General features: G+C 43.1%; 1 protein-coding gene and 1 long non-coding RNA gene across 4 annotated transcripts in view; one reads left to right on the top strand and one right to left on the bottom strand.

Moving 5' to 3' along the window:
• Positions 1-581: 581 nt before the first annotated feature.
• On the bottom strand, positions 582-25478 carry LOC108440446. 2 transcript variants are annotated; one of them, XR_001858847.1, is made up of 3 exons: positions 25413-25478; positions 22829-22906; positions 582-621 (listed from the first exon to the last, which is right to left on the bottom strand). It is a non-coding gene; the product is annotated as an uncharacterized LOC108440446 (long non-coding RNA). The 2 variants fall into 2 exon arrangements; XR_001858846.1 differs by lacking the exon at positions 582-621 and adding an exon at positions 20530-20592.
• The window catches only part of ccdc175 (coiled-coil domain containing 175), a 29675-nt gene continuing 23635 nt past the window's right edge, over positions 20331-26370 (top strand). Inside the window, exons 1-2 of one of the 2 annotated variants that reach the window (XM_017719309.2) lie at positions 20331-20596; positions 21542-21627. In XM_017719309.2, the coding sequence (XP_017574798.1) occupies positions 20530-20596; positions 21542-21627 (153 nt within the window). In that variant the 5' untranslated portion in view covers positions 20331-20529. Of the gene's footprint in view, positions 20597-21541; positions 21628-21831; positions 22016-26370 lie in introns of those variants that run through there. The other variant, XM_017719310.2, reaches the window with a different exon arrangement.

Raw genomic sequence — 26370 nt, 5'->3', positions numbered from 1 at the left:
TGAGTGCGTTTACATGCGTTTAATAATACGATAACTGCAGAAAATCAGATTCTAAGTAATCCAATCGAGGCGTTTACATGCATTTGAGTAACAGCAACAGACAGTAATCAGATTTCTGCTTTATAACTGACAGAAGACGACGAGACGTAAAACACTAAAACTTCATACCATGGCTTTTTTTTTTTATAAACGTCGCACCACTTTACCTGAAAATATGAAGATGCATCATCTAGAAGATGAATATTTAAATCCTTTATTTTGTGGTTGGTTTCAGCGCCTCTCCAACAGTTTTTGTGATATGCTACGTCTCGCACATGCGCAGACTGAGAAATGGGAAAGAAATCAGAGTAAGAGTTCACAGCACTGAAATCTGACTAGTGAGCTGAAATCCAGCCTTTTCACCAGGTTTCTAGACCAGAGTACGGTGTTTACATGACCACTTGAATAATCTGATAACTGCAGAAATCCGATTATGATCCGAGTTTATTGGATGAGTTTATTGAGTGCATGTAAACGCAGTCAATGGCACATTAACGCTTGGCTGCTTCTGCTAAGCGAGATCACCACTTCATCCATTTTTCGTCCATAACAAGGCTGGAGAATCCCATTTAATGCACCTCCCTGTTGAAAAAAAATTCATAGAACCCATTAAAAGTGTCTGCTGGTTCCTGGTGGTGTCCAGTAGTCACTGGTATTCTGTGTTTTCTGATGGGTTCTAATTTTTGATCTGGTGTTGTGGGACTGATTTGAGATACACTTGAATGTTGTCTGTCTCATCATCGTGATCGGTATTATTTTGAAAGTTTTTAATTTAAAAAAATTTAATTTATAATTAACCAATATCTGCACGTATTTATTCAGTACTGTCATTATACGCTGTTACCTGCGCCGCCTTGTACACTCATTATTGCACTGTCTATCTCAGGATAGATCTTATTGCATATTTTTGGATATTTCTAGTTCTATATATGCCTACTTACTGTATAGGTGCACTTTGTAGTGCTGTAGTTGTGTAGGCACGAGTGGATCAGACACAGCAGTGCTGCTTGACTTTTTAAACTTTGAGAAGATGCTGTAAGATAAAATTATCAGTGTTATGCTTTTACGCAAATCAACAGTATATACTATTATTAGCTAATTATGTTACAAAGGATCTATAAGCGCCAAAATTAAAGTGAAGCAAAACAGAGATGATGTTGCATGCAGTGTCATTTGTGTGTGTCCTGTAATAAATAAGTTATTTTATTATTAATAATTAGACTGCTCATTGCAATATCATTATTTCTGCACTGTTTTTTCAGGTTTTCTTTTCGGACACATTAACAACCACCTGGGATACCATAGCAACAGTCTAGAAACACCTTAGCAACCACCTGGAATTCCATAGCAATGGCCTGGCAACACCTTAGCAACCATCTGGGATAAGTTGCAATGGCCTAGCAACACTAACAAACACCTGGGATACCATAACACCCTAGCAACCACCTGTGTGTCCACACCAGTAGCATAGCATCATCTTAGCCACTGCCTGGGATCACATAGCAACACCCTAGCAACCACCTAGGATTCCATAGGAATGACTTGGCAACACCTAAGCAACCCCTTTGGGACAAATTGGCAACGGCCTTGCAACACTTTAACAATCACCTGGAATACCATAGCAACACCCTAGCAATTATCTGGGTGTCCATAACAATAGCATAGCATCGTCTTAGCCACCACCTGGGATGTCATAGCAACAGCTTTGTGAAGCCAACTTCAAGTTTATGTACTTTCCTCTTCTAGTTACTAACTTTTCCCCTGCAGCTCATGTGGAGCTTATTTGTCCGCTTCAACAAACAGCCCATAATTGTCCCAGCCTGCCCCTCCCAGCGACCCATTAAACACCCCCACACAAGCCTGCAAACTGTGGCTGTTTACCCGCTATGACAGCAGGGCCTCGAATTAGTTCCGCCTGCAAATTATTTCCCAGATCACATGGGACTCCCAAGTAAACCCGCCTTATATCCCTAATTAGAATCAGCTATAAAATTTCATGATTGGTGGTCCTCTACTGGGACCCACTGTTTTAAGACGTAAGATCACATCCAGTCCATTAATGCCATCTCTGTCCGCAAGCTTTTACAAGGTTTTACTGCCTGTCAGGGCCCAGAATTCCACTGGTCTTGTTCGGCCTTGTTCTTACACTGTCTGTGTTTCTCTCTCTGGCTGGGCAGCTGTGCTGGGAAGCTATTAGCGCAATCAGACAGCAGCTGCATACTTGGCCGTGGAAGCAGGTAAATACAAATAGGATCAGACTTGGCAGAGCTGTTACAGCTCGGCTCCTGAGGACCAGCCGCCTGACAGTTTACTTCTGACGGCCCGCCGATCCCTCGCTGCACCATTGTATGCTCTTAACAGGCTTTCAGTTCTGCCGCCGTTGACTGCAAGACATCCATTATGGCCTGAACTCCCTCTCTCAAGTCATTTGGCCATTGTCAGCAGAGCCCTGACAAGCCACTTATTAGGCTTTGCTATTAGAAAGAAAAAAAAAACAACTGAAACTGATTTCGACCTCTATGCTAATTACTGCCGACCTGCTGAAAGCCAGGCTGCAGCAATAGCCTCTGGACATGCTACAGAGCACTTGCCAGGTAGAACCTACAGACAACTTCAAAAAGTGGCAAACACAAGTGAGGCTGTTTACTAAGTCAATTAGTCATTGACAGTGTCACTTACAGAAAAATGCTCTATAATGACTATGATCCAGTCACTCTGACAGACTGTAATACACTACAGGAAGCGTAGGGGGCGATACGGCTTCTACTGTTTCATTTAAAAAGCTCTATAATGTTCATATGATCCACACAGTCGCTCTGACAGACTGTAATACACTACAGGAAGCGTAGGGGGCGATACGGCTTCTACTGTTTCATTTAAAAAGCTCTATAATGTTCATATGATCCACACAGTCGCTCTGACAGACTGTAATACACTACAGGAAGCGTAGGGGGCGATACGGCTTCTACTGTTTCATTTAAAAAGCTCTATAATGTTCATATGATCCACGCAGTCGCTCTGACAGACTGTAATACACTACAGGAAGCGTAGGGGGCGATACGGCTTCTACTGTTTCATTTAAAAAGCTCTATAATGTTCATATGATCCACACAGTCGCTCTGACAGACTATAATACACTACAGGAAGCGTAGGGGGCGATACGGCTTCTACTGTTTCATTTAAAAAGCTCTATAATGTTCATATGATCCACACAGTCGCTCTGACAGACTGTAATACACTACAGGAAGCGTAGGGGGCGATACGGCTTCTACTGTTTCATTTAAAAAGCTCTATAATGTTCATATGATCCACACAGTCACTCTGACAGACTGTAATACACTACAGGAAGCATAGGGGGCGATACGGCTTCTAACTGTAATACACTACAGGAAGCGTAGGGGGCGATACGGCTTCTACTGTTTCATTTAAAAAGCTCTATAATGTTCATATGATCCACACAGTCACTCTGACAGACTGTAATACACTACAGGAAGCGTAGGGGGCAATACGGCTTCTACTGTTTCATTTAAAAAGCTCTATAATGTTCATATGATCCACAAAGTCGCTCTGACAGACTGTAATACACTACAGGAAGCGTAGGGGGCGATACGGCTTCTACTGTTTCATTTAAAAAGCTCTATAATGTTCATATGATCCACACAGTCGCTCTGACAGACTGTAATACACTACAGGAAGCGTAGGAGGCGATACGGCTTCTACTGTTTCATTTAAAAAGCTCTATAATGTTCATATGATCCACACAGTCGCTCTGACAGACTGTAATACACTACAGGAAGCGTAGGGGGCGATACGGCTTCTACTGTTTCATTTAAAAAGCTCTATAATGTTCATATGATCCACACAGTCGCTCTGACAGACTGTAATACACTACAGGAAGCGTAGGGGGCGATACGGCTTCTACTGTTTCATTTAAAAAGCTCTATAATGTTCATATGATCCACACAGTCGCTCTGACAGACTGTAATACACTACAGGAAGCGTAGGGGGCGATACGGCTTCTACTGTTTCATTTAAAAAGCTCTATAATGTTCATATGATCCACACAGTCGCTCTGACAGACTGTAATACACTACAGGAAGCGTAGGGGGCGATACGGCTTCTACTGTTTCATTTAAAAAGCTCTATAATGTTCATATGATCCACACAGTCGCTCTGACAGACTGTAATACACTACAGGAAGCGTAGGGGGCGATACGGCTTCTACTGTTTCATTTAAAAAGCTCTATAATGTTCATATGATCCACACAGTCGCTCTGACAGACTGTAATACACTACAGGAAGCGTAGGGGGCGATATGGCTTTTATTTCACTTTGCCATAGAAGGAGACACCGTTTGTGCAACACTAAGAATATGTTTATTAGAATCCATGAATGCATTAAAAACACATCTGAGGCATAGAAATGCATTATTGCCATGTTGATGAATTATTAATGCATTATAAGTAGTGTACTTATGCAAGCACTGCAGATTATTCTTGACAGACATACAATATTATAAACCTATCGTATTAAGCAAGTTGTATTTGCGAACTCTACATAAATCTAAGTAGAGGGTCTGGGTCCCCAGAGGCAATAAGAGGCTTCATTTTAGACTAAAATAATGTGTTATGACCAAGTTAATTCATAATGCATAGTAAATGGCTATAACATGTAATGCATCCTTAATGTAAATTATATCCATGCTTATAATGCCTCATGAAGGCATTAGAATGGGTTAAGAATATATTCTAGACATGCTATAAATAGAGAGATATAGTTTGCTGCACATTTAGAATGAAAGACGGAGAGCAGTCCGGAAAGGTGGGACAGATTCATTAGTCGATGAATTCACTGACAGTTAAAATAAAAATGAATCTTTAGTTGCAGCCTTTAAACAAAAGCGGGTGGATGCAGGATTCCCAGAGGCACCGAGAGGCTCGGTGACAGAGAAGCAGAAACCAGAGCAGACAGAAAGCTCGCTACAACCCATCTCCCACCATGATGAATTCCCCCCCGAGCTACTGCAACCACAGAGTCAGCAGAAATACCCAGCGAGCGGTCAAGGTAGGGCGGTCACAGGAGATGGCTCCATCATATGGACACGTGTGTGTGTTGACAGGGGAAGGTCTTCATACCACACAGTCACGAAGCCGCCTCGGGCGCCCAGCAGCCAAGAGCCACATAAAAACACAAATGACTTGTTTCCCAGTCACAATAAAACCCAGTAATTCCATTGGTTTATTTATTTATTTACCTAACAATTTAAAAACTGCATTTTACATTAAAACGATCCACAATTATCAGCCCCATGTCCTGCTTTATTCTCATACTCTACTGTTTTTTGTCTGACAGCATTTACGAAGCTTTTATGCATCAAAAAAACAAAGTCCATCCATCCATCTATCCATTTTCTAAGCCGCTTCTCCGTCAGGGTCGTGGGGGGTGCTGGAGCCTATCCCAGCGGTCATCGGGCGGAAGGCAGGATACACCCTGGACAGGTCGCCAGTCCATCGCAGGGCAGACAGATAGACACAGACAGTCACTCACACCCAGGGGCAGTGTAACATGTCCAGTTGGCCTGACTGCATGTCTGTGGACTGTGGGAGGAACCCGGAGAACCCGGAGGAAACCCACACAGACACGGGGAGAACATGCAAACTCCACACAGAGAGGACCCTGGTCACCCGGCCGGGGAATCGAACCCAGGCCCTCCTTACTGTGAGGCGACAGCGCCACCCACCACGCCAAAAAACAAAGTAATTTTTTTTTAAGTTTCCAAAAAGAAAGATTCATTTTCCCGTTCGATGAACCACTGAATGTTGTTAACATTAGAAACGTTTTTCTTTCTTTTTAGTTTCTTCTTTAAACAAGAAGGGAGACGGAAGGTGGTCAGGGTTGGGAAAGCTACTGAAAAATGATTAGCTGGCCGTTTTCTAGCCACTTTCCCAAAATGTGCAGCTTTCCCAGAGAAAGTAGTCGCCACTTTTTAGCTCCTTTTTGAAAGCGCGATTGTCAGAATGTTTGTGAACTGACGCACCAAACAAGCCCAACTGACAGCGTGAACAAGACACTGCACGTAACGCTGTACCAGAAAGAATTCAAAAGCTGCAAATATTCAAAAAGATCACCAGAAAATGAGCTGAAGTTTAACCAACAATCAAACTTGCGCACCCAAAAGGCGTGACATCCAACAAAGCTTAGACTAAGTAAAGGCAAAAATCAATCATTCCAGGCTTTTCCTAACAAAAATAACCAAAGCAAACAATTTTGTGCAAAGCACTGTGAACTGTTGAAATAAAACTGTTCCGACTGAAACATTTCAGCGAGATCTACAGACGTGACATTCAGAGGGCTTTACACTTCAATACTTCAGCCTCAAAATTCTCAGTGACGCTGGTTCTGCTCAGTGCTCTTAGTATTAGTCCATTAGGAAAGTGGTTTTTTTTCTGCCTGGGTCAAGCCAGCGGTCGACAACACACGGCTGGTTTACTGCCCTGTTGTGGCTCCACAGCAGAACTAGATTATTAGGCAAAATCATCCTTTTCTGTAAAATAAAGCTGTTGATCGTTTTAACACAGTTAACAAACGATCTTAAACACTGGAGTTAACAACTAAAATTTACTATAAAACTAAAACAAAAAAAAAAAAAAAAACTACTTTCTCTGCAAAGTCTCCTGCTGGAGATGTGAGAAAAGCAGCTTCAGCTGAGCTAAAGGTTAAAGCAGAGCAGAGTAAGACGGCGTTATTTATAGTTTTAGTCTACACTCGAACATCAGCTCATACTGAGACATACTTACAGCCATGATGGTAAAACAGACATGAAATATTTTGGCTCCTAAGGTTTCATTTCTGTTGAAAGGACGAAATGGCTCCCCTTAATGTTTCAGTTGCCGACCCCTGAGCCAAGCCTGCTGGAAGGGGTGATCAGCACGTGACCATTTGCTTGAACTGTCCACGGCTCAGTCTTTACTGCACAGTTGCCACCAGAAGCCTGACGTCTGTAGTGAAATTGTAGCGAAAATTATCGCAATAGCTACACAAACGTTTGACCTCAACCCAAATCCTAACCCTCACCTTAACCTCAACCCAAAACCTAATCCTAATTTTAACCTTAATCTCAACCCAAAACTTAATCCTAATTTTAACCTTAATCTCAACCCAAAACCTAATCCTAATTTTAACCTTAATCTCAACCAAAAACCTAATCCTAACCCTCAAACTGGCCCTAATACTAACTTTAATCTTAACCACAACCCAAAACCTAATCCTAACCCTGAACTTAACCACAACGCAAAACCTATCCCTCACCCTGGCCCTAATCCTAACCCTCACCTTAACCTCAACCCAAAACCTAATCCTAACCCTCACGCTGGCTCTAATCCTAACCCTAACCTCAACCCAAAACCTAACTGGCCCTAATACTAAAATTAACCTTAACCTCAACCCAAAACCTAATCCTAACCCTGTACCTAATCCTAACTCTCACCCTGGCCCTAATCCTAACTTCAACCTTAACCTCAACCCTAAATCTAATCCTAACCCTCACCCTAACCTCAACCCAAAACCTAACTGGCCCTAATCCTAATTTTAACCTTAACCTTAACCCTAAACCTAACCCTGACCTTAACCTCAAACCTAAACCTAATCCTAACCCTGACCTTAACCTCAACCCTAAACCTAATCCTAACCCTGACCTTAACCTCAACCCTAAATCTAATCCTAACCCTCACCCTAACCTCAACCCAAAACCTAACTGGCCCTAATCCTAATTTTAACCTTAACCTCAACCCTAATCCTAACCCTGACCTTAACCTCAACCCTAAACCTAATCCTAACCCTCACGCTGGCCCTAATCCTAACTTTAACCTTAATCTCCACCCAAATCCTAACCCTCATATGTTTGACGTTACTGAGAGTCTGTTAAATGTTTGTTTTGTCTAAAAAGGAAACTCAAAATAAAGTGTCACCAGGATTTAATCCACTAGCACAGTAAAGGAGAAAGTCGACGGAAGCTGTAATAAAGGGAACACGCGACACACTGAACACCCACACCTCAAATTACTCCCCGTTCCCGAGGCTTCCGTCTAACAGGCGCTGACAAATGAGTAACTCGTACCGAATGGCGGTTTTGACTGGAAGCTGAATGAAGGGCGCTCTCCGACTTCCGCACAGTACTTTACAACACACCAAACCAGGGAGCGCTGACTACAGTTCAGATTATTTTCAGTGATCTCAGGCCAGACTTACTCTGGACTAACGCGCAAAGGCAGACAGCCATGAGGACGTGATTAATAAAGGACGCCTGGAGAAAGAAGCCCTTAGCGTTCGGGGGAATAACTCTGCACTGCAGTATTAAGTCAGTCATGATTTGTAATTTAGAAGGCGCCCCATTCCTGCCTTCGCCCAAAAAATCATTAAATCTGACCCTGAGCAAGGTGGCCACGTTCCTGTGGCTCAGAGAGGGGTCATTTACTGCAGCGGCCAGGGAAACAGAGCATTCTGACAGAAACGACGCTTAAAACACACCAGATTTAGTCCCAGTGCCAGAGCCGGCGGACCCCAAACTCAGCCCGTCAGCACTACTACCCCTTCCTACTTCATAAATCTCGACCCTGTTCCCTTAAAAAAAAGCCCTCAAACAAACTCGTTAAGGAGAAAATTGAGTTGTGATTTTGCGGAGTATATCACGCTCCTGCGGGCCTGTCCTGAGGGGCCGGCGAGGGAGGCAGCCAGAGCTTTAGTGGGCTTTAAAGGTGAATCAGTTGGGATACGGCGTTGGTCAGACGGCCTGTCGAATGAAGGCTTTTTACTCGCGTAAGCTCTGCTGGTCAAGCGAGAGACGTGGTGATGTATTACCTCTGGCGCTCGGAAATCACCAGCAAGAAGCAAAGAAAAGCTCTCAGCAGCTCCTCCAGCACCGATTACAATCCAGGAAGAGTTCCGACCTAAAGGCTGATTTATGCTGCGGCAAAAGATGTATGGAAACGTTTTTTTGTGTAGAAGTGATTTATGAGTAACCGCAGCTCATAGAGAAGCTGAAATCTCAACCCAGTTCACACGAATTTAACACCTTCCATAGAGTTTCACTTCGTAGCCTCACAGTTACCGACTGTGGACCATTTGTAGCTGCACAGTTTATCAATTTATACCCCATTCATCAGTTGAAAGGGACCACCGCTGAGCAGATATTACGTGGGTGGTGGTCCGTTCAGAGAAACCGACGTGGCAGTGACACATTGCTGGTGTGACTGTTTCAGGCGCTGCAGCGTTGCTGGAGGTTTTACACACAGAGTTTCGCCAATCCGACCAAATACATTCCGATTATAGATTAAAACTGCCGAGTTTATTCTCCCTCTACTCCGTCTGATGGGAAATCCGATGGGTCATTCTCAGCACTGCAGTAACACTGACGTGGTGGTGGTGTGTTAGTGTGTGTTGTGCTGGTACGAGTGGATCAGACACAGCGCTGCTGCTGGAGTTTTTAAACACTGTGTCCACTCACTGTTCACTCTATTAGACGCTCCTACCTTCTCGGTCCACCTTGTAGGTGTAAAGTCAGAGACGACAGCTCATCTGCTGCTGCACAGTTTGTGTTGGTCATCCTCTAGTCCTTCATCAGTGGTCACAGGACGCTGTTGGCTGGATATTTTTGGTTGGTGGGCTATTCTCAGTCCAGCAGCGACACGGAGGTGTTTAAAAACTCCAGCAACACTGCTGTGTCTGATCCACTCAGACCAGCGCAACACGCACTAACACAGCACCACCACGTCAGTGTCACTGCAGTGCTGAGAATGATCCACCACCCAGATAGTACCTGCTCTGTGAGGGTCCATGGGGGTCCTGACCACTGAAGAACAGGGTAACAGTATCAGAGAAACAGATGGACTACAGTCTGTAACTGTAGAACTACAAAGACCAGCTATACAGTAAGTGGAGCTGATAAGATGGACAGTGAGTAGAAACGAGGATCATAAGCGCTGGTGGTTGGTTAGTGTAGTGGTTAACACCTCTGCCTTCTACGCTGTAGACTGGGGTTCAGTCCCCCACCTGGTCAAGCACCCTACACTATACCAATATAGTCCATGGGCAAGACTCCTAACAGCACCTTCACCTAACCTGTGAAATTGATCAAATTGTAAATCGCTCTGGATAAGAGTGTCTGCCAAATGCCGTAATTGTAAACGTAAATCTGAGTCTACAATCAACCATTTCACAGCAAACCACTCTCTCAAACAATTAATCATGCAAGGACTTAAAAAAAATTGGTGGAATTCCCCTTCAAGCCCTTCTAACGATCGGCCTGAACACACAGACCTCTCACTAATTCATCTCTTCACCATCTCTCTCTCCTCCATTCTTAATCACTCTCTCACACAAACGACCTCCGTCAGGCGTCCTCATTCGCTCTCACTCAACCTCCAGACTAAACGGCCCCCATTCGCCGTCGTCTAAAGTGTCTCCCCAGCAAGGAAACCGTCATTTATCTGAAGCGCAGCATATATTCTCCCATCATGCATTATTCAGGGCCTCCTTCTCCTCTTAAGAGGCTCAATAATGTATCAAATGAACAGCAGCTCTAGCGGGAGGCCCCTATCTGGTGACTGGGTTTCAGGTGGGAAAACGCACTGATGGCCTATTGAGAGCGAACAAGGCCTTGCATATGGCTTTGTTTCCCACAACGCTACACACACACACAGCGCACTAATCAGAGTCAGAGGCAGATGTGCAGCCACTTTCATGCCACTCAAACCCTCTTCGTAGAAAAAAAAGGAATTGTCATCAAGATCAAGTGATAACCAGAAATGCAGTTTCACATTAATTATTTAAATCAAATTTTTAAATTTGTAAACAAGGGCTGGATGTCAGCACAAAAACATGTCACAAACATATGAAGCATGTCGATACGATGCACAAGCGTTGTGTTATGATTAACAACGCTATGCAAAAGCAAATAAAACGTTCATCCATACAGGCTACACAAAGCCTTCAGCTATACTTCCGCATTTATGACTGAGAAATACGTCGTCAGTGCAGGCCTCAGAGTGCTGTGCTACCAGAGAACTTGTAGTGAGGAGAATTACCATGATGTCTTCTGGGTTTCTCAAACACTACAGGCCACTCCCGAGTGAGACTAAAATTAATGGATTAAGATGGAGTTTAATCTGAGCCAATATCAGGTTGAGCTCAGTTTGGTCAGTTTGCCCAGATCAGTATTAATGTTGTTTTGTTCCAGCCGGTCTGTAAAGCTTCTTACAGCCCGTTTAGTTTGGCGAATGGTGTTGGGTTCATTTCTGGCTGATTCCAGGTTGTTCAGCTGCTCTTCTGTCACAGCTGCCGACTGAAAAGCTGCTCAGTGGTGACGACAGTTTGGGAATTTAGTGTAAGGAGCTGGAGAACGAACTGCCGGCTGAGCAGCGAGTGGGCGGAGCTCGTTACTCTGACATAGCAACAAGCTGCTTGTAAAAAAAAAAAAAAAAATACATATACATACATTGTGTGTGTGTGTGTGTGTATTATATATATATATATATATATATATATATATATATATATATATATATATATATACACACATTGTATACATACATTATATATATATATATATACACACATATACATATATATATATATATATATATATATATATATATATATATATACACACACACACATATACATATATATATATATATATATATATATATACACACACATATACATATATATATATATATATATATACATATATATATATATATATATATATATATATATATATATATATATATATATATATATACACACACACACACACACACACACACACACACACACACACACACACACATATATATATATACATATATATATATATATATATATATATATATATATATATATATATATATATATATATATATATATATATATATATATAAAATGTATGTATACACACACACACACACATATCTATACATTTTATTTATTTATTTATTAATTAATGAAAGTATTGGGGGTGTGGCTTCCCTTTCAGTGAACTGCAGCCGTCCGGTGTTTTTCTCCTCTCCGTAACGGACGAAGCCATTGGAGCCGACAGCTCGGCCGCTCCGCATGACACACACACGTTCAGCCTTTTAATCTTTCACTCACATCCATCAGCAATGAGCCCCAGCTGCAATGCACTGTAGGACTAACTGACTGCAGCGCACACATGAAGATTAGCCTAGAACCCAGTATGCCGCTCAGAACCCAGAACCCAGTGAACTTGGACATTATGATAATATATGAGCAGAATTTTGTCTGGTTTGCTTTACTTTCTAGTTTTCCTGTATTCTGCTCTTTAATTGCAGTGCTGTGTTATTTACACTAACGTCGTTTGCCGTCAGGCGTCGACCAGAGGACGGGTTCCCCGTCTGAGTCGTGGTTCCTCTCATTGTTTCTTCCTCCTGTTCTTGGGGAGTTTTTCCTGCCACTGTTGCCATTGGCGACACTCGCCGGGGCTCAGACCTGGATTTTTCTGTAAAGCTGCTTCGTGACAAACACCTGCTGTAAAAATCACTGTATGAATAAACTTTGCTTGCTTGCTTATTCTGTGCGTGTTGCTTGCTGTGTTGCTTTATTTGTAGTGAACTTCAGTCTTTATCCTTTCAAGTTGCAGTAGAAATGCTGAAGTGCCAGTGTTTTCTCGCTCAAGTGCAAACAACATTCATGACCCAGAAGAGAAGACCAGGAAACGGTCAGTTTCCAGGCCTTTAAATGCATGGAGAGTACAATGTTAAACACAAGGATCCAAGGAAAAAAAGGGCCAAGGATCACAGAAACAGTTGTGCCTTCTACGAAAGAAAGAATGAATGAATTAATTAATTAAATATTTGATTGATTGAATTCAGAATCATTAGCCAACTGTGTTTTGCACACAGAGGAATTAGACCTCCACATTTTACCCATCTGTGCAGTGAAACACCCACACACACACACTATGGGGCAGTGAGCACACTTGCCCTATCCATGGGGCCTGGGGAGCAACTGGGGGTTTAGGTGCCTTGCACTTCAGTCAAGGACACATCAGCCATGTCCCGTTGGCTCAGGGACTGTTCACATCTTTTAAACGTGACCCATTAGTCTGAACAGATCAGCACCTAAACTGACCCACATGCGCAAAAGAACAATAGTTCACGAGGCAGCTGGTCTAGAGGTAAACGGTCATGACGGCCAACGAACGGCAGTCGCTCCCAGAGCTTCGGTTTCGTCTTGGCCATCATTACAGGAGCGATTCTGAAGTTCCAGTGGTTGACAGCAGGACTCATCACACAGAAGGTGTTGGAGTTCACCATAAAAAAAGCACGTTATTTGGTCACGGCCACTTCTTTGGTTCTTTTATATATATATATATATATATATATATATATATATATATATATATATATATATATATATATATATATATATATATATATATATCAGATTCTTTAAACGCCTCCCTGAACACGGAGCAGCTGCGATGAGTCTATTTTTTGGTACAGAAACATCAGCCTAAACGTTTAGGAGTCTCAGCAGCATGAAATTATGACGAATGTCGAGTTGGATTGATGTAAAAGTCATAAATTCCGATCTGGCTGTTCAGACTGAGTCACACTGCCGCAGATTGGACACGCATCGGATTTCGGTTCCACATATGAAAGCGTCTCAAATCAGAATTGCAAACCAATTCAATGTGTTTATCTGTTCACACAGACACATTTGGGTCACATATGAAGAAAAATATCAGATTTGGGCCACTTTATCTGCTGTGTAAACAAGCCATAGATGACGAACAAAAACAACCCGTCTGTGCCATAATAGTAATTTCTGGCTGTTACTGCAGCAAAAGAGGACGAACACCCTAACGTCATATAAAATGTAATTTTCCAAACTGTCTCTGGAAGCAACATGAACACAAACTGTGTGTCAGGAGCTTCATGAAATGGGTTTCAATGGCTGAGCAGCTGCTCACAAGCCTAAGATCACTATGCGCAATACCAAGCATCGGCTGGAGGGGTGTAAAGCGCCTCTGGACTCTAGAGCAGTGAAAACATGTTCTCTGGAGTGTTGAATCAGCTTCACTATGTCAGTCTGATGGATGAATCTGGGTTTGGTGGACGCCAGGAGAACCTACCAGAATGCATAGCGGCAACAGCAAAGTTTGGTGGAGGAGGGATAATGAGCTTGGGCTGTTTTTCAGGCTTTGAGCTGTAGTTCCAGTGAAGGGTGATGTTGATGCTACAGCACAAAGACATTTTACACAATTATCTGCTTCCAGCTTTGTGTCAGCAGTTTGAAGAAGAGCCTTTCCTGTTCCAGAACAAAGCAGCTCCATAAAGACATGGTTTGACCAGTTTGGTGTGGAGAAACTCCAGTGTCCTGCACAGAGCCCTGACCTCAACCCTACTGAACACCTTTGGGATGAACTGGAACGGAGACTGAGTCAGACCCTCTCGTCCAACACCAGTGTCTGACCTCACGAATGCTCTTTAGACTGAATGGACACAGATTCCCACAGACACTCTCCAACAACTTGTGAAAGCTTCCCACAAGACTGGAGGCGGCAACTCCATATTAATGCCTATGGGATGTCCAAGAAGCTCATATAGGTGTGATGGTCAGGTGTCCACATACTATTAGTGATATAGTGGACAGTGTAGATTGCATGGCTTGATAAGAGCTATGTGGTGACCTTACTGCTGTATGTAGTCCACCTTAAACTGCACACAAAATCCTTGACCAATACGCTGAAGCCTGACCTTATTTCACTAATCATAAGCCATAAGCCAATAATGACCTCTCTCTCTCTCTGCACTCGAGGCCTCCTAAAAGAAACGCACCACAACACAAAAAGAATGTAAATAAAATGGCTTTAAAATCAGTTTCTTTAACTAACCCCTCCCACCCCCCCACTAATGAAATAGCAGATTAAACCAATTACACCTGGCAATATTCAAGCATATATTGAATATGAATGCACCGATGTACCTATGATTAAAACAGGGGTTATTTGTAGCAGAACTGCAAAGCCGGCACTACATTTGTCATTTCCTGCCAGAACTAAAATCAATCGATACGCCATGAAACACAGTAACTTCCTATTGAAAGAAAAAAATAAAGAGGCAGCTATTTATTGAAACGTCCCGCCACGGTTCCCTTTTGTCGGACATGAGAAACCCAACACGCTCTGGCATGTAAAAGCGCGTAGCACCACTTGACCTTGGATCGGAGAGAAACACACCACGTGAGCTGAAACGTGAGCCGAAACGTGAGCCTGCCTTGGATGTGAGCCAAGCACTTAACCAGCGCTCTACCTGTTCCATTATGCACAATCAAGCCGCATAATGAGCCTGTCTGTAAACAACATGGCAAGAGTGACACCAGACACTTCTCTGGCTTTAAGTGCTTCACTGTTGTAAACAAAGCATGAGAGAACTCGTACGGCTCAGTGTGGGTCTACGGCAGCAGGCTGGAGTTACAGCAGCAGTGGGGAAGGAAAAGCTGTAATATTGAGGTCGACTACAATTTATCCATGCAATTTACTCAGATGGCAATACGTTAGAACCCAGAGCCCGCAATTTGCGGAACAGTAAGTTACTTCTTCTTCTTCTTTCGGCTGCTCCCTTTAGGGGTTGCCACAGCGGATCATCTGCCTCCATCTTGCCCTATCCACTGCCTCCTCTATTTTCACACCAACCATCTCCATGTCCACCTTCACTACATCCATAAACCTTCTCTGAGGTCGACCTCTTCTCCTTCTACCCGGCAGCTCCATCTCCAACATTCTTTGCCCAATATATCCACTATTCCTCCTCAACACATGTCCAAACCATCTCAACCTGGCCTCTCTGGCTTTATCTCCAAACTGCTCCACCTTCACCGTCCCTCTGATCTGCTCATTTCTAATCTTGTCCAGCCTGGTCACTCCCAACGAAAATCTCAGAATCTTCATCTCCGCCACCTCCTAGTAAGTTACTTCTAGCCTCTATAATTTTAGAAGGTATAAACATGATCCACATATCAGGAAATTCAGCAGACCCACTGCTGACTAGCAAGGCATGACATCACCAAGCTGTGGCGTCAGCATCAGTTCTGACAGTTCTGACCTCAACCCCACCGAACACCAATTGTGAGCCAGGCCCTCTTGTCCAACATCGGTGTCTGACCCCGCTGATGCTCTTTGGACTGAATGGGCACAAATTCTCCCAGACAAGCTCCAAAATCTTGGGGAGATCTTCCCAGAAGAGCAGAAGCTGTTTCATCCATATAAACGCTCTTGGTCTTGGAATGGGATATCAAAAAAGCTCATACAGCTGAGATGATCAGGTGTCCACATACTTTTGGCCGTACAGTGTATAACTGACTACAATACTAGCTTAGACCAGAAGAAGCTGACTGAAGCCCTCAAGATGGTTCTTTTGATCCTGCAATAACTTAGAGGCCATTATAGGACAATCTACTGGGGTTAGCTATAACAAAACACATGACGTGATCTTCCAGACAGCATCGTTTTCTTATTGTCTGAGAGCTGCTGCTCAAACTTCTCTGATCTTCACAAATTCTCAGTGCTAAAATTCCTCAGAGGCTGCTATGAAGAGCAGGCAGACAGATAAGAGCGGCCGTCAGAGCTTGAGCTTGGAGCACAACTGCTCTCTATTCCTCTGCAGCCCACGCCCAGTGTCTTCTGTGTCCAATTAAAGCCCCTCTGCTCAGCCTGCTCCTCATCCCTATCCATCCTGTACTGCTGCATGAAGAACGCCAAACATTCAAGCAATCATTCAACAAAAAAGTCTAATACAGAAATCGAAAGTGTTGCAATCAGCCAGCCAAGATGCTTTTGGTGTCCAAACTTTGCTTCTTCACTTTTACAACTGGGGCTATGAAGCTAATGGAGCCAATAAGTTATAGATGTCTATGTGGACTGGGGCTCCTGAGCGGCAAGGTCGATCACTGGTGATGCTGCAGCCGTCCTGGCCGGGAGTCCAAGAGAGCACGGTTGGCCTCGCTCTCTCTGGCCCCCCATCTCCCCCCCCCACCCATCACTCAGTGTGATGCTAGTCAGCGCAGGCGTCTGTCAGCTGACGTAACAGATCTGGCGGTTGGCGCTTTCCTCCGAGCGCGTTCGGCTGTCCTGTGACGTTGCGTAAGTGGCAGTTTGAAAAGAAGCGGTGGCTGGTTTGACAGGTCTCGGAGGAAGCCTGTGCTGCCTTCACCCTCCAAACGTTGATGGCATTGTGTGATTATATGGGTAAAAATAAAAAATAAAATGTGTGTCTGTGGACTAATTAGGATGTTGCCAACTGTAGGCTAAATCATCACTTGCCTCAAACTGGTTTCTGACGCTGCATAACGCACTGTTACCTACAGGGCTCGTGGGGCTCGTCTGTCAAAAACTAGGAAAAACCTACCTGCCCATTTCTGCTAGCACCCCTATGGGACTCTAGTAGTATTTTAGCAGGTCATACTCCACACAGACATCTGAAGCTTGTAATGGACACTATATCTGAGCTCATGTGTGTCAGTTTTACAGTGACTCTTACAGTAAAGAATCCTGACGAGCCTCGTTGCTCAAATCTGATTTTTTGCTCAGATCCGTTCTCTCTGACTCGATGGTTCACACTCGTTTAGGTCAGCGACTCAAATCTGTCACTAATGTGATAAACCGGCTCCTGAAATGACCTCATGAGCTCCTCCTACTCAGTGACGTCACGTGACTGAACCACTGCATCATCAGCACAAACTAACGAGCAGAACGAGCTTCACTGAGAAGATCATTAACTCTGATCAGCTCTCAGCTTCATTATTAGAGCCAGACGGAGGAGGAAAAGGTGAGACGAGCTGCTTTTCCACCGTTTACAGGCTGTAACGTCTGTTCGGCGCTGTTGCCATGGTAACGCTGAGTGATGGCGCAGCGCAGTGGGAAAAAAGCACATGAACTCCGATCTGAGCGTCAGCTTAAGGTCACATGGCCACGTGGCATCTGATCTAGGACCACATATGAAAGTGGCTCAGGTCGGATTTGAAAAGATCCACACAGACCTGAAAACACCAGATCTGAGTCACACTAGGGCAAAAAATCTGATTTGCTCCACTTCAGCCTGGAAATGTGAACGTAGCCTCAGATCTGCCGCTGCTGTTTTACATTCCTATCAACTAACCCAAACCTGCTTAGACTACACCTCATTCACACCGAGTGGCATATCTAGAACGTCCAGAAGAACTAGTGTGATGTCATGCTCATAACAACTGGTCTCATTGTAAATCATAGTGCGATTGTTCGATATGTCTCTCACTTCAGAATCATGTTGGTCATTAATCTAATGAGTAAGGCCTTCAGTCCAGCTCCTGAAGTCCTGGCCAATAGGGAAGCAGCTTGGCTGTATCTGCCTAGATACCACAGAGAAAATGATCCTGATTAGTGCGTCGAGAATTTAACCTACTTTTAAATTTTGTTTGTTATTTTTTCATACAGAAGTCATTGTGCCTCCAGTGCTCAAACTAATGGAGATAGATTGGGTGTTGCTTTCACATAAAGACGAAAACGTGCTTTTGTCTAAAGGCACCAACTCCTCTTTAAAGGGCTGAATAATTGTGCAACTACAAAGTTCTCAGAGACTAAAAGGTCAAAAACATAAGAGCACAAATGACTTTCCTTAATCTCTAACACAGCATTGCAGCATCTACCTGTGCAGAGCCCATATTCGTCATCTCAGCAGCTTCACAGGCTGAAAAAGTTTTCCTCTTTTTTTTTTTTTATTCCGACCCAAGGTTATAAACTCATACAGCCAAACTGCTGTGGGCAGGACGGGCTCTATTTGAGCCGGCTTTCCAGGGCAATTCACCGAGACAGAAAGTGCACATATTTTGAGGAGGAGTGTGTGTGGGGTGGGGGGTGAAGGGGTGAAAGGGGGGGTGGGCATACAAGATATTTCCTCACTGCTGCGGTAAGAAAATCAATAGCTACACTGCAGCTCCAAGCCAGGCTAATTGCTTCTCAAGTGTGCTGCGTTGTCCTGTGTGATAAAGCCAGTGGAGCGAGAGCACCCTCTAGTGGCCATGTCTTCAGCAACAGTCTCTCTACATGATTAATGGCAGGACAAATGGCCTAATCACATCACAAATATATAGGAATCATGGCAACAGCAATAACAACAACAACAAGAATGATAATAATAACTATAATAACAAGAAGAAACTTTTTGTGTGGCTTATTTTATACACAGAACAGCAGTAATAATATAGTAGTAATAACTTATAATACAGTAACATCATAATTATAGTACAAATATGGTCTATGCTATGTGTATACATTTATAATGCAGGTACATTTAGACCACATCTAGTGCACTGGGAACTTTATATTGCACGATAAAAAATGAAATATGAGCATAAATGGCTTATTTATGTACAGTGGAAGTACATCAATACTGCACTGAAATGCAGACAGTTGTTTCCCCAAATATGTACAAATACAACAAGCTGGGTATTAATGAAAGCAGAGAAACAAACTAAAACTGAGAAATTAGTGTCCTTATTCTATGACTGTCCTGCATTTTCTTTTCTCTCACGTTTACTTATGTACTTTTTTTTTTAAGGTCAGAATTCATTCTCATATCATTTATCATCTTTTTGGCTCTTAGTAATAAACAGGCTGTCCCTTTAAGACTGCTGTATGTAAACGGCCTCTGTTCTGATTGGCTGCTCTGTTTCGCACCTCATTCATAAAGCAGTCCAGGCTCAGACACTCCTTATATCGTCAGTGCGAGTGGGCGGGGCTAAACAGATGGACGTGTGTAAATATGATGGTTTAAGCTGAAGGTCACAACCTCAGCAGACGCGTTTCATACAATCTTTTTTTACCTGGTCACCCTGTTCTAGGCGTTCTAGCCAAGCCCCCTCACCCCTGCCTGCAAGTCTGGGTCTGTGAGAGTCTCTACAATCGACCACTTCACACCAATCCACCCTGAGTCACTCTGTTTACTACTGAGCCCCGCTGGCGACATCCTGTAGAAATAAAAAAAATAACGCGTGGCCACGACTTGGCAAGCCGCGATCTCGTTCCCGCGCCTTCCCAAGTCGTGGCCACGACCTAGTCATCTCATTCCCACGCCTTACTAAGCCGTGGCCACGCATTAGGATCTTGTTCCCACGCGTTAATAAGGCGTGGCCACGCATTTTTTTTTTTAATTCTTATTTATTTCTTATTATTTCTACAGGATGTCACCAGCGGGGCTCCGTAGTTCACATCCCAAAACACTGAATTGCGCAGAGTATTTGAAAAACCGGCGGAGTTCCCCTTCCAGCCGCGGAGGCGGCCCCCTCCTCAACGTGGGCGTGGCGGCTGTCATGGCAACGCGGTTGTAAACACGCCAGGAGGCTCAGAGTCGAACTGCGTTTGACTGCAGTGTGTCTGTCCATTCGGGTTGGTTTGTTTGTTTGTTTGTTTGTTTGTGTTTTAGTTTCTCAGTCATGGCTTCTTGCTTAGTGCCAGACTTCCCTGCTGTTAAGGTCGCTCTGGAACATCTAGGAGACCTGGGTAAGAAATAAAAAGGAACCAAACTCGACTCGAACTTCACACTCACGGGTACTTTAGATTCGCTGGCTGGTCTAAACCACAAAGTTCAACACGGTTCTTCAAGGGTTCCTCTGCGTGGTAAAATGGTCCTAAAGACTGATGGAGAACATGTTGTATATGGACCTGTATAGAACCTTCTGAAACTGGTTCTGTATAGCACCAAAAAGAGTTTTCCTGCTGTTAGAAGTCTCGTAGAACCATTCACCACACATTGTTTAGCAATCTGAAGAACCATTTCACTGTTGGAACCCAGCGTTCTATAGCTGTAGAACCATTTCATGCTTAAATAGTGATTCAGTGGTGAGGACCCCCATGGACCCTCACAGAGCAGGTACTGTTTGGGTGGTGGATCATTCTCAGCACTGCAGTGACACTGATGTGGTGGTGGTGTGTTTGTGTGTGTTGTGCTGGTGCGAGTGGATCAGACACAGCGGTGCTGCTGGATGTTTTAAACACTGTCCACTCTATTAAACGCTCCTACCTCGTCGGTCCACCTTGTAGATGTAAAGTCAGAGACGACAGCCCATCTGCTGCTGCACAGTTTGTGTCGGTCATCCTCTGGACTCATCAGTGGTCACAGGACGCTGTTGGCTGGATATTTTTGGTTGGTGGGACACTGAGGTATCTGATCCACTCAGACCAGCACAACACACACTAACACACCACCACCACGTCAGTGTTACTGCAGTGCTGAGAATGACCCACCACCCAAATAGTACCTGCTCTGTGAGGGTCCATGGGGGTCCTGACCACTGAATAAAATCTGCTGATTTAAATGCTGAGCTACGCTGGTAACGCACCGCTATATTATACAGTTCAATACAAGTCAATGATATTTTATTAACCCCTCAGAGTAAATTAGGTTTTTTTTATCTGGACGGGACGTGACCGCATGCTCTCTTTCAGATAAGCAGCTGAGGGAGGAAGGCATGTCATTCAGTCAAGAAGCAAGTCATCACCTGAGGGAAATCGCAGACGCTATTAAAGAACTGGTAAATCAGCGCATTTCCAGTTTGATTGCTTTGCTCTGTTTAACAGCTTCGGGTTGTTGGGACATTCATTAGTGCAGCACAGAAACGAGTCAGCTTAGCAGCAATGAACGCTCACTTAATGTGCTATTAGCGTGTCAAATGTGTGTTTCAGCGGTGAGGGCAGAAATTGATTTTTGAGTTTATTTTTCTTTCCTCATCAATTAGATATCCTAAACGGACAGCTGGGAACAAGCGTACTCCACCAGGAGCCTGTATCACGAAGCACGTTCAACTTAGACAGATGTTTCAGCTTCACAGAGCTAACAAACACTACTGTGGCTGAGGTTTACGACGGCAGTTAACAACCTGCCCTGATAAAGCAGGCTGAGATACTCAAGATCAGCTAAAGGTGAAGGAAAAAATTAATAATCCTTCTTAAACATGTTAAATTAAGCATATCACTGCTGTCGGAAGAAAACCTTGCATCTCCATTTTTGTTGGTTTACAGTTTTTGATTATTTGAAAATGCCTAAGGCCATTTAAATAGTGTGGAAATGTCATGAAGATTGGGCAGTTTCTTTTAGCCCAAGTCTTTAAAACTGACTTAAGCCTTCAAAAAACAAACAAACGGCCTTTGGCCCAAGCCTTCAAAAAACAAACGGCCTTTGGCCCAAGCCTTCAAAAAACAAACGGCCTTTGGTCCAAGCCTTCAGAAAAAAACGGCCTTTGGTCCAAGCCTTCAAAAAACAAACGGCCTTTGGTCCAAGCCTTCAGAAAAAAACGGCCTTTGGTCCAAGCCTTCAATAAACAAAATACAACGATGTCTGGTTCCATTGACTTACATTAAAAGTAAAGTATGTTTTTTCCTCCTCCTGTAAAGTTACCATGTTGGAGATATGAGGTTTTCTTCTGACACCAGCCATATGTCAGAGTAAAAAGCAAATCTGGCTATACTGCCACCGAACTGGAGTAATAACTTCATATAAATGCAGGATGGTTTCTTTCATCCACTGAAAAACAATATTTTTCAAGTTGACTGATGCCACAAAAAAAGTGAGCTGAAAAGGTCCATAGGGCTCATCCTTAGTCAAAAGGCCCCCCCGACTGGTCAGAAGCTCGGCCCTGATTTTTCCAAGAGCTGTTTATGGTCTGAAATCTGAAACATAACCTGGCTTAGAGCAGTTTTTGGCATGCAGATGTAGCCTAGTAAAAAGTGACCCACCGTCATAAGAATCCATCCAGAGTAAGATCGACCAAAGACAGCCAGACCCAAGATCGCCGATTCAAAGCACCTCCAATGCTGAACAAACAATAAAAAGGAGAAAGCTCAGTCAGGTCTGGTTCAACATCCTCCCGCACTGGGAAGTAACAACCAAAACACATGACAGTCAAACGTAAAAAAGTGATCATTTCTACGCGATTATATAATTCATAACTAAAGTGTCAATGTTGAAATAACGAGTTTAAAATTTCACACCTCAGAGGACCAATGCAGCCTCTATCATCTCCTCTGAGTGGCCTATTCAGTTGCTCACTGCATAAATCCATTCAGGGCAAAAGCCCAAGCTTTAGGAAGGAATTCTGCTGATTTTCCAAAATTCAAAAACTGCAAATTCAGTGGCTTTGGTGTGAAGCAGTTCAGCTTTCTTTACAGTGGTGGTGATGGGAACCAGGGGTCGCCATGACAACACAGATAGACATTTTATCTACTATCCAAAACCACCAGTGAAGCCACACAAGTCTTCTGAGCTTTATATGGAACGTTGATGGTGGGAAAACAGTGATAAATCAGATGTTTTTGTTGGGGACTATTTTGTCCAACACCACCCAGCATGTATCCCTCCACCATTAACATTTTGAAAAATATATTTTAGGGAATAATGTCTCAAAGCCGCAGCACTTTCATAACCATTTCATGTAGGAGCTTTCTCTGAGGGAGCTTTTAGAGGGGGACGTCTGGTTCCCATCACCACCACTGTGAACAGTTCTGACTCTGTAAGTTTCTCTAAAACGGACCGTTTCACACCAAACCGCTCTGAATGTTTACATCTCAGCCATTTAGCTGTGCAGCAGTAATAACAGAAAATAACTGATGGAAATCTTCTGCAAAGCCTGTAAGAACTACACACAGGCCGCAGCAGAGGAAAGCAACATGAGGGAAAACAAAATGTGGAAACATTTAATAGCTTTAACAAGCAGCAGCGCTACAGCAGCTCAGTTAGAACTGCTATGCCATGAGAATAATAACTCACTGCAAGCAGGCCTACTTTACACTTCTGTTCTCTTCAGCTCCACGTGGGGTGGAGCTGGAGCTGGCTGTAGGGTTTGGTATGCATCCCAAAGCAAATATGCTGTTGGAAATGAGAACGAGTGGCCTTTAAATCACATTGGTTAGCCATGCTGAACTGCTTAACGTCATCAACTGGCACCACAACTGCCAGTTCAGCAATTCTCACCGTCTTCCCTATTCGTTTTAAAGGCTATGACAAACACCATATCCTCTATTTTCCTATTATTAGATAGATCTCTTTACATTTGCAGCATTTAGCAGACGCTCTTATCCAGAGTGACTTACAAGAAGAGCTTTGTCTGTCTAGAGAAAGTGTCTCTGCTAGTTACCAGTAGGTTAGAGAGAGAAAGACAGTCCTGAGCTCAGATACGGCTAGAAACACAGTCACTGTAGATACAGAGAGAAAAGGAGCAGAGCTGAACACAGAACAGTGCAATACAACACACTACAACACACTACAACACACTACACTACACTACACTACACCACAATACAGTACAATACACTACACTACACTACAATACACTACAACACACTACACTACACTACAATACACTACAATACAGTACAATACACTACACTACAATACACTACAACACACTACACTACACTACACTACAATACACTACACTACACCACAATACACTACACTACACTACAACACACTACACTACACTACAACACACTACACTACACTACAACACACTACAATGCACTACAATACACTACACTACACCACAATACACTACAATACACTACACTACACTACAACACACTACACTACACTACAACACACTACACTACACTACAACACACTACAACACACTACAATGCACTACACTACACCACAATACACTACAATACACTACACTACAATGCACTACACTACAACACACTACACTACACTACACTACACCACAATACACTACAATACACTACACTACAACACAACACACTACAACACACTACACTACAACACACTACAATACATAAGTGCAGTTCTGTTTGACTCTATGGATCTCTACGTTTAATCCTGGTAGGCCAGACCACCCGGGCCCTCCAACTCCATGGATCTCTATGTTTAATCCTGGTAGGCCAGACCACCCGGACCCTCCAACTGCTGCATCCTTGTGGTGTGGGTTCATTTATAACCAGCAAAAAGGCTATAATCTCTTTTAAATGCCTTTTCTTCTGGATTTAATACAACAGTGGCGACATTTGGTCATTGAATAGCTGGATTTTTTTTCCTCAGATCAGAGGAAAACTCCAAAACCCCTTCCAGTAAATCCAACATTTTTTTTCCTTTTTTGTTTTGTGTGTTATAAGCAGTAGGTCATGCTATTTTACCCTAACATAATTACAGATGATACCTTTTTCGTTATTATTCAGGTTTAGATTTGAGATGGAGCTGGAGACCAGCTAGTTAGCTTTGAAGTTAGAAAAGACAGAACTGTGTCTGGAACAAACAGGAAAACCAGCAAACGGCTTTAAAGCACAGAAAATTTAGAAATCTTACCACAGAGACATTCTGGAAGAATTCCCAATCTGACTCTGAATGTGGAAAACCAAACCAACGGCTTGGTGGGTGAAAGGGTGATTTGAGGTGTGACTGGAGACAAACTTCATTAAGCCAGAAAGAAACTTCATAATAAAAGTCATGACCTGTTAAACACATATAGGCTGTCGTTCTAAAGACTGGTCAGAATTAAATAGAAAATATTCACATATTCATCTGTTTTAGGTTCATTGTATACTTATTAAATACTTATTAATTTTAATTATTTATTAATTAAGTTAATTCTGTTTTATTTTATTTTATTTGAATGTAGCTTTTGTCATATTTTCCCTTGAATATTTAAAGGGTCTTTTTTTCATGACATATCTATCACATGTCAGAATCCAGTCCTCCTGGGCCAAAACACTTCGATTTCAGCACATTGCCTCTTTTAATACACCTGATTCAGCTCATGAGCTCATTAGCAAGGCCTTCTTGAACTGAATTCAGAACATTAGATGAGGGTACACGATAATATCTGCAGCACTTTGGCCCGAAGGGTCACCAGTTTGATATATGTTGTTGGGAGTGGGCTTTAAACATACACAGTCTAACATGATGACCATCTCCTTGTTTCTACACTCACTGTCCACTTTATCAGCTCCACTTACTGTATAGCTGCACTCTGTAGTTCTACAGTTACAGACTGTAGTCCATCTGTTTCTCTGATACTCTGTTACCCTGTTCTTCAGTGGTCAGGACCCCCATGGACCCTCACAGAGCAGGTACTATTTGGGTGGTGGATCATTCTCAGCACTGCAGTAACACTGACATTGGTATTCATACCAGTAATTGTATGAATGTATTTTCAGAGATTTCACTCGGTTCTCCCTGATGGAAACTGTTTACCTTCAGTGTTTTGTGCTTCTGATCATTTTAATAGACGTCAGCGTCACTAATTAATGACGTTCTATTAAAA

Source organism: Pygocentrus nattereri, chromosome 10 (assembly GCF_015220715.1).
Source record: "Pygocentrus nattereri isolate fPygNat1 chromosome 10, fPygNat1.pri, whole genome shotgun sequence".
Classification (NCBI taxonomy): domain Eukaryota; kingdom Metazoa; phylum Chordata; class Actinopteri; order Characiformes; family Serrasalmidae; genus Pygocentrus; species Pygocentrus nattereri.
Note: the sequence above shows the minus strand (reverse complement) of the source record. Positions and strands in the feature narration are given on the sequence as shown.